Raw genomic sequence first — 14,590 nt, 5'->3', positions numbered from 1 at the left:
TGTGCAGTCCATTCTGGACTACTTTACTCCTCATTCCATCACCCAAAGTGACATGTATTGTCAAAAGTAGTGGTTTTGCTGTATCGTTATAACCATCCATCCACCCCTTCCCCTCCTCCCCCGAAGTCACTTATATTTACTGGTCTAGCTTGTAGTGCCTCACAAGTTAATCTTAATAATAACTATTAATGTCAATGCTTTATAACACATATCAGGATGGTCCCTATAAAACCTTTCAGAAATTTGATCAATCCCAAAGGACATTTTAAGGTCATCAATTCCTTGAAAAAAGCCTTGAATTAAAAACATTCAGTGACCTATTACAGTTTAACACTTATTACCTTTGAATCAGAGCTTACTAAATTTGATGCTTTTGTTCTAGTAACGGCAAGTTGCGATAAAGTATAATTGATGCTGTAACGACCCAATCCTTATTCACCTGTCACAGGATTTTAGCGGCAATTAATTCACAGTCAAGAGGTGTTCTGGTACAGACTATGTTTATAAACTAGTACTTCACTACAGGAAGCTAAATAGAGAGATCATAAGGCTAATCACAGCTGTTAGGATATCCTGTACTTTGACCTATACTGATGGATGTGTTGATGGAATCTTTGGTTGCGACAAGTACTGCCCTGTTCAAGTTTAGTGGTGTGAAGTACTTCCTCCTCCACAGGGGGGGGGGGCAAGGGGGGGTGAGAGAGTTCACCACCATGGAACCACGTTATTAAGGGAGCTGGCTTGCTGGGCAGGTCATGCTGCATTTGAAGAATTCTTGCGAAGTAGTCAGCGTTGTTGTGTTTATTACACTGAAGCAGATTTATCAGTTCTCTACACGTCATGTTTAAAAAGTGCTTTTTACAGCTAAATTTATAGATGCTATTTAGCTTTGACTACTTGTAAGAAGCAATCCATTTGAACAAATCATTAATGGGGCATATGATTAACAAAAATGGGTTGGAAGGATTAATGACCCTAAGAAATTTCATTGAAAATGACTGCATCTGTTTTGCAGAGGCACATGAGACATAGCCCATCCTTCCCCTACCCCTTCTCCTTACCCTCTCTTCCCTCTCCTACCCATTTCCTTCCCTTGGGTGAGAATGGCTCATTTATACTGCTGTTGCTCTTTACTTTTTGGCAGGAACCCAGAAAACGCTGAAGTGCACGAAAAAGATGTTAACAAATGGAAGAAGATTCACGACAGTATCCTAGAGATTCTACAGCAGTGTGCCGAGTACGTCCACGACGAGGGACTCTTGAATGAAGAACAGTTACACAAATACCATGTATCAGGTTAGTTTCCATATTAGGCTAAGATACACAATTAGTAGGAGTTTTAACATGTAGGTTAGCAATTCATCTTTCACTCTTTTGACCTATTTTGCCTTCTCCTCCCCTCTAAACTGCATTTTTTTTCTCATATCTTCTTCAGCTTTGGAAGATGAACTCTCTCATGCCTTACTTCTCTCCGATGGGGCAAAAGACCGTTGCTTCTGCATTTTTCGAAACTTTGAAGACCTCCCACAGAACGTTGAATCCCAAGAGATGCACAATTACGTGGATATTCGGAAGCCAAACCGTCCAAAGATTTACAAGAAAGCTCAAGAGAGGATCAAATTACTTAAAGAGAGTAAAATTCCATCGGCTGTCCCCGATGACAACATCCTCCATTTCTCACTCCCCTGGAGGTCAAACGGAATAAGCCCCGGCGACTGCGAGGAACACGACCAGTACTTGAAGGATCTCTCATCACAGTTTGTACTCACGATGAAACATGCGATAGATCAGTACCTGCTCACAGAAGGGCAAGAACAGAACAGTTTCCAGCGGGAGAGGACACTCCTCTACCGGGGGTCAATGGCGCACCTGCAGTTCGCCGCCGAGAAGTGCGCCAACTTTGTGTCGAGGGATTCGATCGTGGATCAGGTCGAGAGGCAAGTCTGCCAACAGGCGAAAGACACCGAATCCAAGAACCATGTGGTGATCCTTCACGGTGAACCGGGCAGCGGAAAGACCAGCGTCATGGCACAGATTGTCAAGCTGGCCCCCAAGTGGCTGGGGGAGACGGCAGTGATTATACCTCGATTCATAGGAGCGTCCAACTGTTGTTTGACTTTGAGAGACGCCCTCGAGTCTATCTGCTTGCAGATTCTGGAAGTTTATCAAGTTTCGGACCCACCGATGAAGACGGTTCCCGGCAGCTTTGACAAGTTGACGACCTACTTTCGTCAGCTTTTGGAGAAACTCGACGTCGGCGACAGGCCCATCCTGATATCTATCGACCTTCCGATAAATATTTCGGAGACACTGAGCAAAGATCAGCTGCGATGGATCCCGGAGCGGTTACCGGAGTCGACTTCGATGATACTGTCGCTGTCGGAGTGTGCCGCCCTGAAGGAACTGAACGACGTGATCGAAGCCGAGCCTTGTATCATCCGTGTGACTTCGCTCAACGACAGGGAGCTATCCGACATGGTCACGCTCTTCTTGAAAGATAATACCCGCATACTTTCCCAGGACCAGACCAAGATCGTGAAGAGGGCGGTCGCCAAGAATCCCCTCCCATCATTTGCGAAACTTCTGTCGAGAGAAACACAATTCATGCTGCCCTCGGGCAACGGGCGTGAACCAGTAGCAACGACAATAGACGCGGCTAAACTATTGTTTCAGCACATCGAAGACCGACATGGTGCTATACTCACCACGCATGTCCTGAGGTAATTGCCCTTTCTATTTTCCACCACCAGATTGCCATGGCTGGTCACTGTTTGCTCAACAGTTTTTTTTTTTCTTCTCTAGTTATTACGGTTGGGTCTGATTTCTGTAATAATAAATTCTTTCTTGTGGTCCTACAACAGAGGCAGTGGTACCTTAAATATTGCGTGACATTGTATCACACCCACGTTTTAATGGAACCCAAATAGCCACTTGGAAGGAAATTTTAAGATATATTATCTCCATCTATAGTTCTAATTAATGTTCTGGACAAATTTTGAAATAGTATCAAGCACATGCATCTTTGCAAAATTTGTTTACAAATTTCCAAGTTGAGTGTTTGCCGAGCCGATGACTTGACACAAAAGAAACAAAAGTGGTAGGTTCTTACAAACCGCACCATTCGTAGTATATTACATAGTTGTAGATTTCCCCACAAAAGTTGGGTCTTTTGTCGGTTAGATGAAATATTTTGATGTTGGGGAGAGTGGTTCTCCTTCAAAATGATCTTTTTCTGAAAAAAAAAACATAATTCTAAGTAAAGGCATCATTGTTATTGTAAGCAGTGATTTATATATTTATCTTTCGGTAATCAAGGTTGAAAATCAGAAGAATTATGACTGGATCTGCAAACACTGTATGTATAAACGAATAAAAAATATGAATGAGACTTTAGGTATAAGAGAATGGCATCGTAGAAGCCTTGAGGATTTAGAGTTCAAAAACTCATCCTGATTATCACATTCATGTTTATACATGTGTCGGGCACATGTGCCATTATTACTGGCACAGAGCCAGAGTGATATCACTCCGCAATTTAGTGATTAAGGTCCGTCAGGCTTTCTTAAGAAAAACACAAATTGAAAGCTGTCGTTTTCGTGGAAAACCTTCCAACTACTGGAATTTGTAGGTACAGAAAGCACAGAGGGTCTGTCTTGTCGGGATGTTTTGAGATGTGTTTTTCACTTGGCCTTCCCGTAAATCAAAGTCATATATCCCACTTCCTTCTGATGTTTCTGCCTCCTCCCATGTCCGCTTTACACAAAGTGAGAGGCTTGGAAAATGTGAACATTATGAGACCTCACATGGAAAAACAAAATTTGTAATATCATCATTGGTTGAGTTCTCGTTTGCAGAATCCTAGTATCAGTTAAGAAACCATTCAAGTTGCAAATTGTAACATGTTTTTTTTGAGCGAAAAAATGGGTTTAATGACTTATTGTATATCCATGCACATTATCGTATTATCAGCCAAAACGATACAGGTGGAAAACCACTGTTGTGTAGGACTATTATTTAGATACGATTAAAATAAATAAATTTAAATGAAATTAATAGTCACAGTATCTATTATTTAGAAATCTGTTAGTTTATCAAGGTTGGTATGACACAGACCTCCTAGCTCTCCTAGTTCTACCAGTCTCCTAGGTTTTTTGAAGGCAAATCTTGTGCTCTCCCAACAAAATTTGATTTCTAATTCAGATCGACCAGATATTGGGCTACATGTTTTTTTTACCTGCATTACCTGTGATAAAATCCACTTCAGTTACTGGAAAATAATTTTATGAAATGCATATGCCACCACCAGGGTCTTCAATGCTAACTTTAACACAAGTTGGCCTCAGTTCCTTTAGTGTTGCCTTTCGACTTATCATATCATAACAGAGGTGAAGTGTAATATCGAATAACATTTCCCTACAGCTATCTTGTTTTACTTTTTAAATTTTGCCCAATATCTGTTATTTCCCCCCCCCCCCCATACTTTTCCGATTTTTTGTTGGGGGGAGGAGAATGTAAATATTCCTATTTTTTTAGTTAAGACACAGGTTGGCAGGTCAGTATGATGTAAAAACATTCCATCTTCTGTCTACTGTTTCATCAGAGAGTGACATATTTCTGTACAGAGCAAACTAACCTAGTTACAAAAAAAAAAAAAACCCCAAAAAGCGTCTGTTTAACCAGATTACATATGATCTTAACGCTGCATGCCTCCGTATCGGATTAAACAAGTTTATCTCATGTAGCAATTTTTCGCTAGCTTTTTCCGCTTGGGTAAAGTGGGTTATCAGGACGGTCTTGAGAGCAGGATGTATTTAAACACGAAAGCAAATCCTCTTGACTTCGTTTTGCAGGATAAGAATTTATTTTCTGGCAAATTTATTTCATTGATTAACTGTATTGATCCCTTTCATCCTGATTACCTAGGCTTGTCGGAAAAAGAACAATCCGCTCGCTTTTCTTTCTCTATCTTTCTTCCCTCTCTCTCTCTCTGGGCAATCCTTGCTGCTAAGGAGGGCAGGAAAATATATTTGATTGTGATAAATACTGGCATATCGTAGAACTCCAGGGCAGTCTGAGACGATCAATCTTAATAGGAGGAATTTATTCAGTTTCAGTTTGTGGATTAATCCTGTTGATTAAACTTGGCTACAGTACGGTGACTAGTTTGTAGTGACTATAGCTCTCCTCAAAGTGAAAGCTGTGATCAAGCATATTTATATGTAGTGCACTCATACATTAAATCATATAGTACTCTGTGTGCATAGTTGTGTATACATAAAATAAGAGGAAAATATATAGATGTGTGTACACACATAATAGGAAAATATATACATAGTGCAGGTATATACAGAAGTATCAAGATATATCAAAGGAAGTGTACATCGCTATTGTAGTGAATACATACAATACAAGGAGAATATATATATATATATAAAGAAGTGTGCATATACTATTGTATGTACATACAGAGATAATATATATAGTTGTGAATATACTAATATATGTATATACAAGGATAATATATATAGTAGTGAATATACTGTATGTACATACAAATATCATGTACATATATATATATATGTAATATAACAAAATCCACGTTTTCTCCAAAACAAAATATCATTAGAGGAAACCAGAGAAATAAGATATGACTTATAACTGACAAATAAGGAGTAAAGTTTTAGAAAATATATTGGAATTTTTGGTCCCCAAGGTATACAAATCGTATTTTAGCATAGTTACCTTTAGTTTTACTCAGACTTGTGGCTTTGTACACTTGCTTGTACTTGGAATATTTCAATAGTTGTTTGGGACTACTTTAGGACAAGTACCAATATAACTCCCTTTGATATGAGTACACAATTACCAGTACAAGTCCCTGCACATCAGTGGAAGTGCATTTTTTTTTTATCTAGCACCTTTATTACTATTCAGGATTCCCTGAATTTATAGTAAGAGCCAACTATATGCTTGAATCAGGATGAAAGCTAGAAAGCTCATTTTAGATATATTTTCCAATTTTATGCCTATAAGTCTATCTTTGTATCCTTGATATCATCAATTAATCTCATTCCTTAGGTACGTTACTGCTGCTCGATTTGGATTGACCGAGCTGGAATTGATGGATATACTATCATGTGATGATGAACTATTGACAATGGTCTACCCCTATCATCTCCCAGAGGTCCTTAGGTTCCCACACAGACTCTGGACGGGCATGAGAAAAGACCTTGGTAAGGAGAACTTGAGTTCTTGATTAAGGTGGGGATGCAGGGTATGGGAAGGAAGGGGTGTGTGGGTTACAACCCCTCCATTTTCCACCCCACACAAATTAAAAATTAGTTATTAGCACAACCTTGCATGTATACTTTATTTTAGACTTCATTTATAGAAAAAATATACCTCAATGTACTAATTCACATTCTAACATTTGTATCCATACACCCCTCACTCCCCCCCCCACCCACATTGGAGTTCTCGTCAAAGACTATGGAGCCACACCCCACCTTTTTTAATGTCGATTTAACCACTGTTTGTTTACAGCAATGATTATAATCATCTGAACGTTATACAACATGCACAACGAGTAGACCTCCTCGACGACTCTAGTCATTTCATAGCATTTCTATGTCATTTCCAAGTCAGAATAAATTTTCTTAATTAATTGCCGTTTTTTTTTTTGGCGTATTTATGCTTATTCCTCTCCGGAAGTAGAGAGAGAGAGAGAGCACAACCAGCCTTCTTTCAAAGCAAAGATATATTTTTTGGGGTCTCAAGTGTTTTCCATTTTATGCCGAGGCCGATAGAGGGCCGTCAGTCATTTCATATTCATCTGTCATCCAGTAACATAGTAAAAGGTAAAAAAACTCTGGCGTAATCAGTTGGAAATGCGACCTGTTTGATCAAGTGTTTAGTGAATAAAATAACTTGCAACGGGTAATGAAATGGAGACAGGCCCTTCCGGACTATTAAACTTTCAAGAGGGGTAGGCCATGTTTATTGTCAAGAAATGAGGGGGGGGGGAGAAAGATGGAAAAGGTACTTTCTGATGTTTTATTTCTGTATGTGTATTTCTAGAGAAAGTGTAACAGTAGGAATGCAGGAAACTTGCTATAAGTGTTTTTATTGCTTTATAGTGGATGTCACAAAAAGGGTGGATGGTGGGGGGGCAGGGAGATAGATGGAAAAGGTACTTTCTGATCTCTGTTTTCTGTAGGAATGCAGGAAACTTGCTATAAGTAATTTTGTTGCTTTATAGTGGATGTCACGAAAAGGGTGGGTGGGGGCAGAGAAAGATGGAAAAGGTACTTTCTGATCTCTGGTTTTTGTAGGAATGCAGGAAATTTGCTGTAAGTGTTTATAGTGGATGTTTGTTTTCTAATGCGCCCACATTGTAATCATATTCATCCATTAATGAAGAGTCATGTGAAATGAAGTTGTAAACATTAGGCTATTGATAATCCTAAAATTGCAATATCAAAACCTGCCCTGCTTAAGAGCTGTTTCTCTCTTTCTTTCTTGAATTTTTTTTTCCTTAAATTTCATAGCAAAAAATAAATAAAATAAAAAATAAATAAATAAAAAATCCAAAACAAAATCCAAAAATTTGGCAATGTGGTCTTCTTCTAAAATTACAACCGTCCAATTTCAATATAACTGGATTTTGTTCCCCTGCTGTATTATGACATAAAATGCAATATTAATACTTGTCATTGGACATTCACGCATAGTCACATGAGAATCTTAACATGGCATGTCAGCTGCCTTCAAGAACCCCATGAAGACCAACCTAGCCCAGTTGACTGACATTTCGTAAAAATTAGTTTTATATATGTGGGTTTTTTTTACGCCCACCTGTATTTGAAAGCAGTTACTGATTGAATCGCTGTATTTTTGGGCAACATTTCCTTGATAGAATAAAAAGATAAAAAAAAAACCTTGAAGATGCATTTTTACCCAAAGGTTGATATTTCAAACAACAACACATCTCTCGTTATCAAGATTTCTAGGGGCCACTGTGACATTTTATTGTGCAATTTGGCTGGTGCTTATCAGAAGCATCACTCAATGCTGTTGGTCGAACATAACAGCGGATAGGCAATTAAAAGTACTGTTTACCTGTTTTTGAGAGCTAAATTAATTATTAAACTCTTGAGTAAATGTACAGTAATATTAAAAGTTGCAAGGAGTAGCCATTTGCACAGACGAGAGACTGTGAGTTTAATTAAGATACAGGGATGTATACCAGTTTGATAGTTAATGTTTATCGTTTCGATGCCTAATTTCTTGATATAAAGTCAATTTGTTTCCCCCCCCCCCCTTAAAGGCCAAGAATTTACATATCTTTTAGATTTCTATTCCGCTCGTATACAGGATAGGGGCCTTTAAAGAAGAAGTGACCAAAACATCTCTGCTTTTAATTCATACAACCCTAAAATTTGGATTCATAAAACACCCTCTTCTGTTCCATTGCAGAAACACAGAGAAACCCAGCTTTACTAAAATAAAAGTATTTATTATGTGTAACAGTCGCACCAGAATTTGCCTGTTGGGCTATAAAGTGACCTTCAAGCTGAGGTTGCAGCCAACTAATAATATCTAGAGGAATAATTAACAACAATAGGGAAACATAACAATAGGGAAATAACAATAGTGAAAATAACAATAGGGAAAATAACAATAGGGAAAATAACAATAGAGAAACAATACAAAGGTAATGCGGCTTGTGTGTTTGCTTGAGTTTATCGACTGAAAAAGTCAGTGAGTGAAGCTAACGTATCGAAAATTCCTTTAACATGAAAATTAGCGAGTGAAACAACACAACAATAACATTAGCTAACCATGTTACAGTTCCGAAGTGTGTATAAATGTAATGGATATGGTTGTTCAGATCTGTGTATATAGGTCATAGAGAATTTGAAATAAAATGGAGCTATTCTTTGTCAAGAATATTCTTCTCCCCAGAAATATTTAATATTTCATTTCATTTCATTTCAATTTGGAGTAGGTTGGGTACGATTTCTTGATAATCACGAAGAGTCACTTCACCAGTAACTGATCTTGTTTATTCTGTTTTTGGCCTATTTTGTATGATACCTCAGAGAATGGCACAAACACTATACAACCTTAGAGAGACCTTTAGATTTATGCCAACTCAAGTATAATCAAGTCTATATAACAGAGTAACATATTGAACATTGGCGCAGAAATCCACATAATGTTATTATTGAGTGGTGGAAAAGAAGTAGGAAATATATAGTTATATGTCAATTGTCTTGCTCAATCTACTCCTCCAAGCTCTAATTAGTGTAAAGAGTTTTTTTATCTCTTTTTAGAATTATGGCATTTTAAATGGTCATTTTTCAAAATTCTTTGATACTAACATTGCTCATAAAAAATGAAAGATCTGTAGCTTGAAATCTGTGGAAAAATGTTTAATTTCAAGTTTTGTACTAGACTTGGAAGATACCGGGGGCAATAAAATTCTGCGCTGAAACAGTATCATTAATTACAACCAAATTAATTTTGAAGATGGCGGGGATGTCGGTATGGACATTTACTACCTCCACTTTCCAGCTGTATTTATCTGTGACTCTGTATATGTACAGGGATGTGCACAGGAATATTTGAGTACTGGGCAGATTGTGCGGTAGTGTGATCCACACCCTGGGAGAGGGATCTCATGGGTGGGGTACCCCCTCCCCACTGGACAAATTTTGCACATGAAGTATGCTTAGGTGGTGCTATTTTCCTATTCTGTGCCATGTATTCTCCCAGATTTTGGTTATGGTAAAATTTGTTAAATTATCATCAAAAACGTGCCGGGCGGGGATGTTTAAAATATTGTTTGTGCTAGGCGGCACTCAGAACTGCTGGGCGCAGCCGCCCGGTGCCGCCGAGTGTGAGCACATCCCTGTATGTATATTGTTAAACATTTTAATATTTGTTTTTATTTGTTTATTCTACAATTATCTCTATTTGTATTTATTTGTATTTATGTCTTACAGGACCCATGCTGAGAGAGACTTGTAAGGACCAGAGGACCGTGTTAAACTGGTCCGGATCAGTTCTAGCCAAAGTCGCCAAGGAACGTTACTTGGGGACACCCAGCATCGTGCAGACCACTCACAACCGCGTAGCTGCGTATTTCATTGGCGAATATCTAGAGGGTAACTGTTTTTCCTCTTTCGGTCAGATCAAAGGTCATGCGAGGTCAACTGAAGTCAAAACTTGTATTCTTATGATCTAGTGCCTTGGTCACAGTCGCTCATTCAAAACCCAATGCAAAATACAGTTTTAAATAGAACAGTTTTTTTTTTTATTTCCTGAGACTGTGTTTATATGTCTACAAAGTGACTCATACACTAAACCGTTTCCATGGCCTCCTTCACAGAAATCGTTTTCAAGCACAAATCTTGCATGTCATGAAGAGGAAGTTTTCATTTCGTAGAAAATGTCTGTCGGTATTAATCAATGTGACGAGTATTTCTCACAACGAGTCTGTGATTGATCACACAAGCACACCATCCTAGAGTTTCTCATTAAATGGAATGTTAATTACTACCCAGTAATTAACGATTCTTTTGTATGCTAAAACTAGTGTCATCTACAGGCTTTCCACATCTCACTTTAAAAATCAAATGTAAAATGCAAATCAGGAAATATTCACAATTTGCTTCGTTTTTTTTAACTATGTAGAAAATATATCAACTAGTCAAGCAAGTAAACCGTATACTAAAACTGTATTATTATTGGATTTTGGAATCAAATGGGCATGAAAATTTTGGCAAAAGCCATGCAGAAAACCTTTTTCTTAAGAACATGACAGAATGACAGAAAGGTTGATGAGTTGGTCAATTGTAAAATGTAAAATGCAAATCAGAAAATATTCACAATTTGCTTTTTTTTCTTTTTTTGATGACTATGTGGAAAATCACATCACTAGTCATGGAAGTAAACCGTACACTAAAACTGTATTATTATCGGATTTGGAATCAAATGGGCATGAAAATTTTGGCAAAAGCCATGCAGAAAACCTTTTTCTTAAGAACATGACAGAATGACAGAAAGGTTGATGAGTTGGTCAATTGTAAAATGTAAAATGCAAATCAGAAAATATTCACAATTTGCTTTTTTTTCTTTTTTTGATGACTATGTGGAAAATCAATCCACTAGTCATGGAAGTAAACCGTACACTAAAACTGTATTATTATCGGATTTGGAATCAAATGGGCATGAAAATTTTGGCAAAAGCCATGCAGAAAAACCCTTAATTTTGTTTTGTTTAAAACATGCAGAAAACCTTTTTCTTAAGAACATGACAGAATGACAGAAAGGTTGATGAGTTGGTCAATTGTGTTGGAGCATGTTTAGAGGTAGTCAGAGGGGAGTTAGATGAAGTGCTTGATATCGTAAGAGTCGGCCAACAGGCAGAGATTTTTTTGTTGTGATATTCCACAGGGAAGACGTGGGAGATAGAACGCAGCGAGGCCAACCATTTGCAAGGGAGTAACATCAGCAGGATGGTGGCAGCACAACCGTTACTCTTTGGAAAAGTGAAGAACAATCATCGAAGAATTAGCGAACTTTGGCACCATTTAGCCTTCTCAGGTTTGTGGGAGTATTCCTTTTTTGGGAATGGCTTAGAAACAACTTCTCAAGTGTTCTGATGTGGGGGGGGGGGTATTAAAAGACAGAATTAATCAAAACCACTTATTTAGTGTAGGTGAAATAATTTCAACATCATTTCTAGGTGTTGAAAACTTAGTCGTATTGAACTTCAAAAGTATAGATCATTAAGAGTGATTGAACAACTGAGTTTTAGCCTATGGAATGATTAACAACAACAAAAAATGTTAAAAACACTCAGACATCATTTCGGCATTCATTAATCAAAGTGACTGAAAATATATTTTAGCAAAATAAACATTTAAACCAACTCATAAACACTTGGACATGAATATTCAGTGATGATCAATTAAAGTGACTGAACAAGCTAGTTTAGCAAATAGAATGAATAAAATAAACTTAAAATACTCAGGTATGAATTCTTTCATGCAGATTGTTCAAAGTGACTGTAAAACCTAGTTTGAATGGAAAACCTACTTTGACTGAAGAAACCTAGTTTGACTATTATTAAAACCTAGTTTGACTGGAAAAGCGAAGACAACATAAATGCCCTTAGACACGGCGCTTGTCGTTCAAATTGACGACTGCATGATAAACACATTTGCAAACACTATATATGAATAAACCAGTTGAAGGAAACATTCTACTTTGCCTTAAATTAGCATTCAAGATGTCTTATATATCATTAATGTTTCATAAACTAGACGTGGCAAAATATTGCCTGTGTTCAACAAATTTTGAATGAACCTTAACCAGATCAGTTAGAAAATGTCTCCCTAAACCACACACTGCCCCTGACTGAATCCGACCTGACTCAGTACGACTATCGTAATCCAGAAAATCACATATAATCGCAAGTTGTGAGGCTAAAGACTACAGCTGATTAAGTTTTGCAAGAATTTAATTCACGTCCTTTCTGTATTGATGGATAGATGATATGACATGTCAGCTTTGAGACCAATAACAGTGTTTATCATTAGTTTGTGAGTCACCATGTTAAAAATAACTTTCAAATGTTGATGATTTGATGATTTCTATCTCAGTCTCTCTTTTTCTTCAGTTTTTCTTGTCTCGTTTGTTTTTTATCTTTGTCTGTTTCCCTATACTATACAAACTTTCCCTTCTTTGTTAAATTTGGATGCATCCAACTGTAGGCTTCCTGTGTGCCCCAATATTTACGTCATTTGCTTTGATATAAAAACATACAAACACATTTATGTTTTTTAACAAATTATAGGCTTGTGTAAAGTGAGTAAGCAGTAAAAAATGTTTGAGGTTGATGTTTTGCATCGGTTTCGCTAAATCATTGATGTCATGCTACACGAAATACCCGTCATAATTGTTGTTGATTACGTTAACCTAGACAACTTTCATTTCAAATAAATGAAGGGAAAGTAAAAGAAAATTCAAATCATTCAAAGTTTCTCATTTGCTGTTGTAATTCAATCTTTTATAAAAATGTTTACTGAGTGAAAATTTATTACTAAACTTATTCATCAATTTATATAAATACATTAATTTCTAAATATTGAAAATGTAGAAGGGTGGTCATAGTTTGATTTCAATTTCAATTTGTGATGAATTCACTAAATATTATGGACCAACTTACAATCTGCTCTGTTTTGGGTTTGTCTGGCCAAAGATGATATATACAAATGTGGTTTTCATATTGTAAAGCAGTTATGAACACTTAAGCAGTTAATAACAATCACAGGACTCCAATCAAGTCTTCTTGCATGTCTCTCACTCTCTCCTATAGGAGACATAGGCAAGCTGAAAACCCACACTGTCTGTAATTTTGAGTACCTGCTGGCAGCCGTGCAGGCCAAATCTGTGCAACATCTTATTCAAGACATCAATCAAATAAGGACGTTAATTCTGGACACCGAGATGGATCTGATACAGAATACCCTCTCCCTGTCAGCGGAGGCCCTCGATTCTGACCCGTTGCAGCTCGGGGCTGAGCTGATCGCCAGATTGTCTCCGAGTAAAGGTAAAGCCTGACGAATCTGCTTGCTTAAAGGTTAAATCGATGTTTTCAAGTTTATTTGTACCATCATCATTAATTTATATTTATAACATGATTGTTATGAAATTAATATACTTATAAATAATAAATGATATGCAATAATCAGTACATATATACATATGATGGGTAGAGGAGTCAGAATAAGCAAAGCTTTTCGAGTCTGACCCCTTACAGTAAAGAAAGGAAAAGAAATGAAGAAAATAATTAGCAATGTGCTAATTACAAAAGAATAACAGCAACATTTAAGATTGGTCTAAACATGCATATAATTATATGTAATATGAAGTCGACATTAATTTTTTTCTCTCCTTTTTTTAAAAGTATATAAAGTAATATTCAATTCAGTGAGATTAGATGAGGAACTCCACTCCTCAATGTAGGCCTAAATGTTATTTAATGTTAATCGATTGTTGTTGTAAATGTCTAATAACTCGACCAAGAACATGTATGTTCTTATGACTTCATATAAATTAAGAAACTCCCTGTCATGACCTTCAACAACACATCGTCCTTGACCGATATGAAATGCACTTTGAACATGTTTATCCAAGGCCATCAAAGTCTCATACTTTTCCTGTGATGTTTTGTAGTTGATTTTTCATTAAGGAAATGCAGTGACAATATAAACTTGATTGAAACGTGGAACAACATATCCAAATTGATTTTGTGCCTAAAGTCATCAATTTAAGGGAAAGATAAACAAAACACTCGACAACTTTAGCCAATTATGTCTGTCAATCATGAACACTGTGAGCAGCGAAATTAGGTTATGAACTTGTGGGAATCAAGAACGGGCTAATTGTTTAATAACTGGTTTATTAGTAATACGATTGTATCAGAAAGGATCTCCTAGTTACATTAAGGAACATCCAATTTATGGTTAAAAGATGCAACCCCAGTGCAGATTGCAACTTGAGTCTTCTCTCCGACTAT

At 37.1% G+C, this 14,590-nt stretch overlaps 1 protein-coding gene across 3 annotated transcripts in view; it reads left to right on the top strand.

Moving 5' to 3' along the window:
- Window positions 1-14,590, top strand: part of LOC139968677 (NACHT domain- and WD repeat-containing protein 1-like) — a 129,281-nt gene that overhangs the window by 103,534 nt on the left and 11,157 nt on the right. For all 3 annotated transcript variants that reach the window (XM_071972949.1, XM_071972951.1, XM_071972952.1), the window contains 6 exons: window positions 1,145-1,296; window positions 1,436-2,720; window positions 6,079-6,233; window positions 10,008-10,169; window positions 11,461-11,610; window positions 13,388-13,621. In XM_071972949.1, coding sequence (XP_071829050.1) covers window positions 1,145-1,296; window positions 1,436-2,720; window positions 6,079-6,233; window positions 10,008-10,169; window positions 11,461-11,610; window positions 13,388-13,621 — 2,138 coding nt within the window. The remainder of the gene's footprint in view (window positions 1-1,144; window positions 1,297-1,435; window positions 2,721-6,078; window positions 6,234-10,007; window positions 10,170-11,460; window positions 11,611-13,387; window positions 13,622-14,590) is intronic.

Source organism: Apostichopus japonicus, chromosome 6 (genome assembly GCF_037975245.1).
Source record: "Apostichopus japonicus isolate 1M-3 chromosome 6, ASM3797524v1, whole genome shotgun sequence".
Classification (NCBI taxonomy): domain Eukaryota; kingdom Metazoa; phylum Echinodermata; class Holothuroidea; order Aspidochirotida; family Stichopodidae; genus Apostichopus; species Apostichopus japonicus.
The sequence above is the reverse complement of the archived record's forward strand: the minus strand, read 5'-3'. Positions and strand labels throughout refer to the sequence as shown.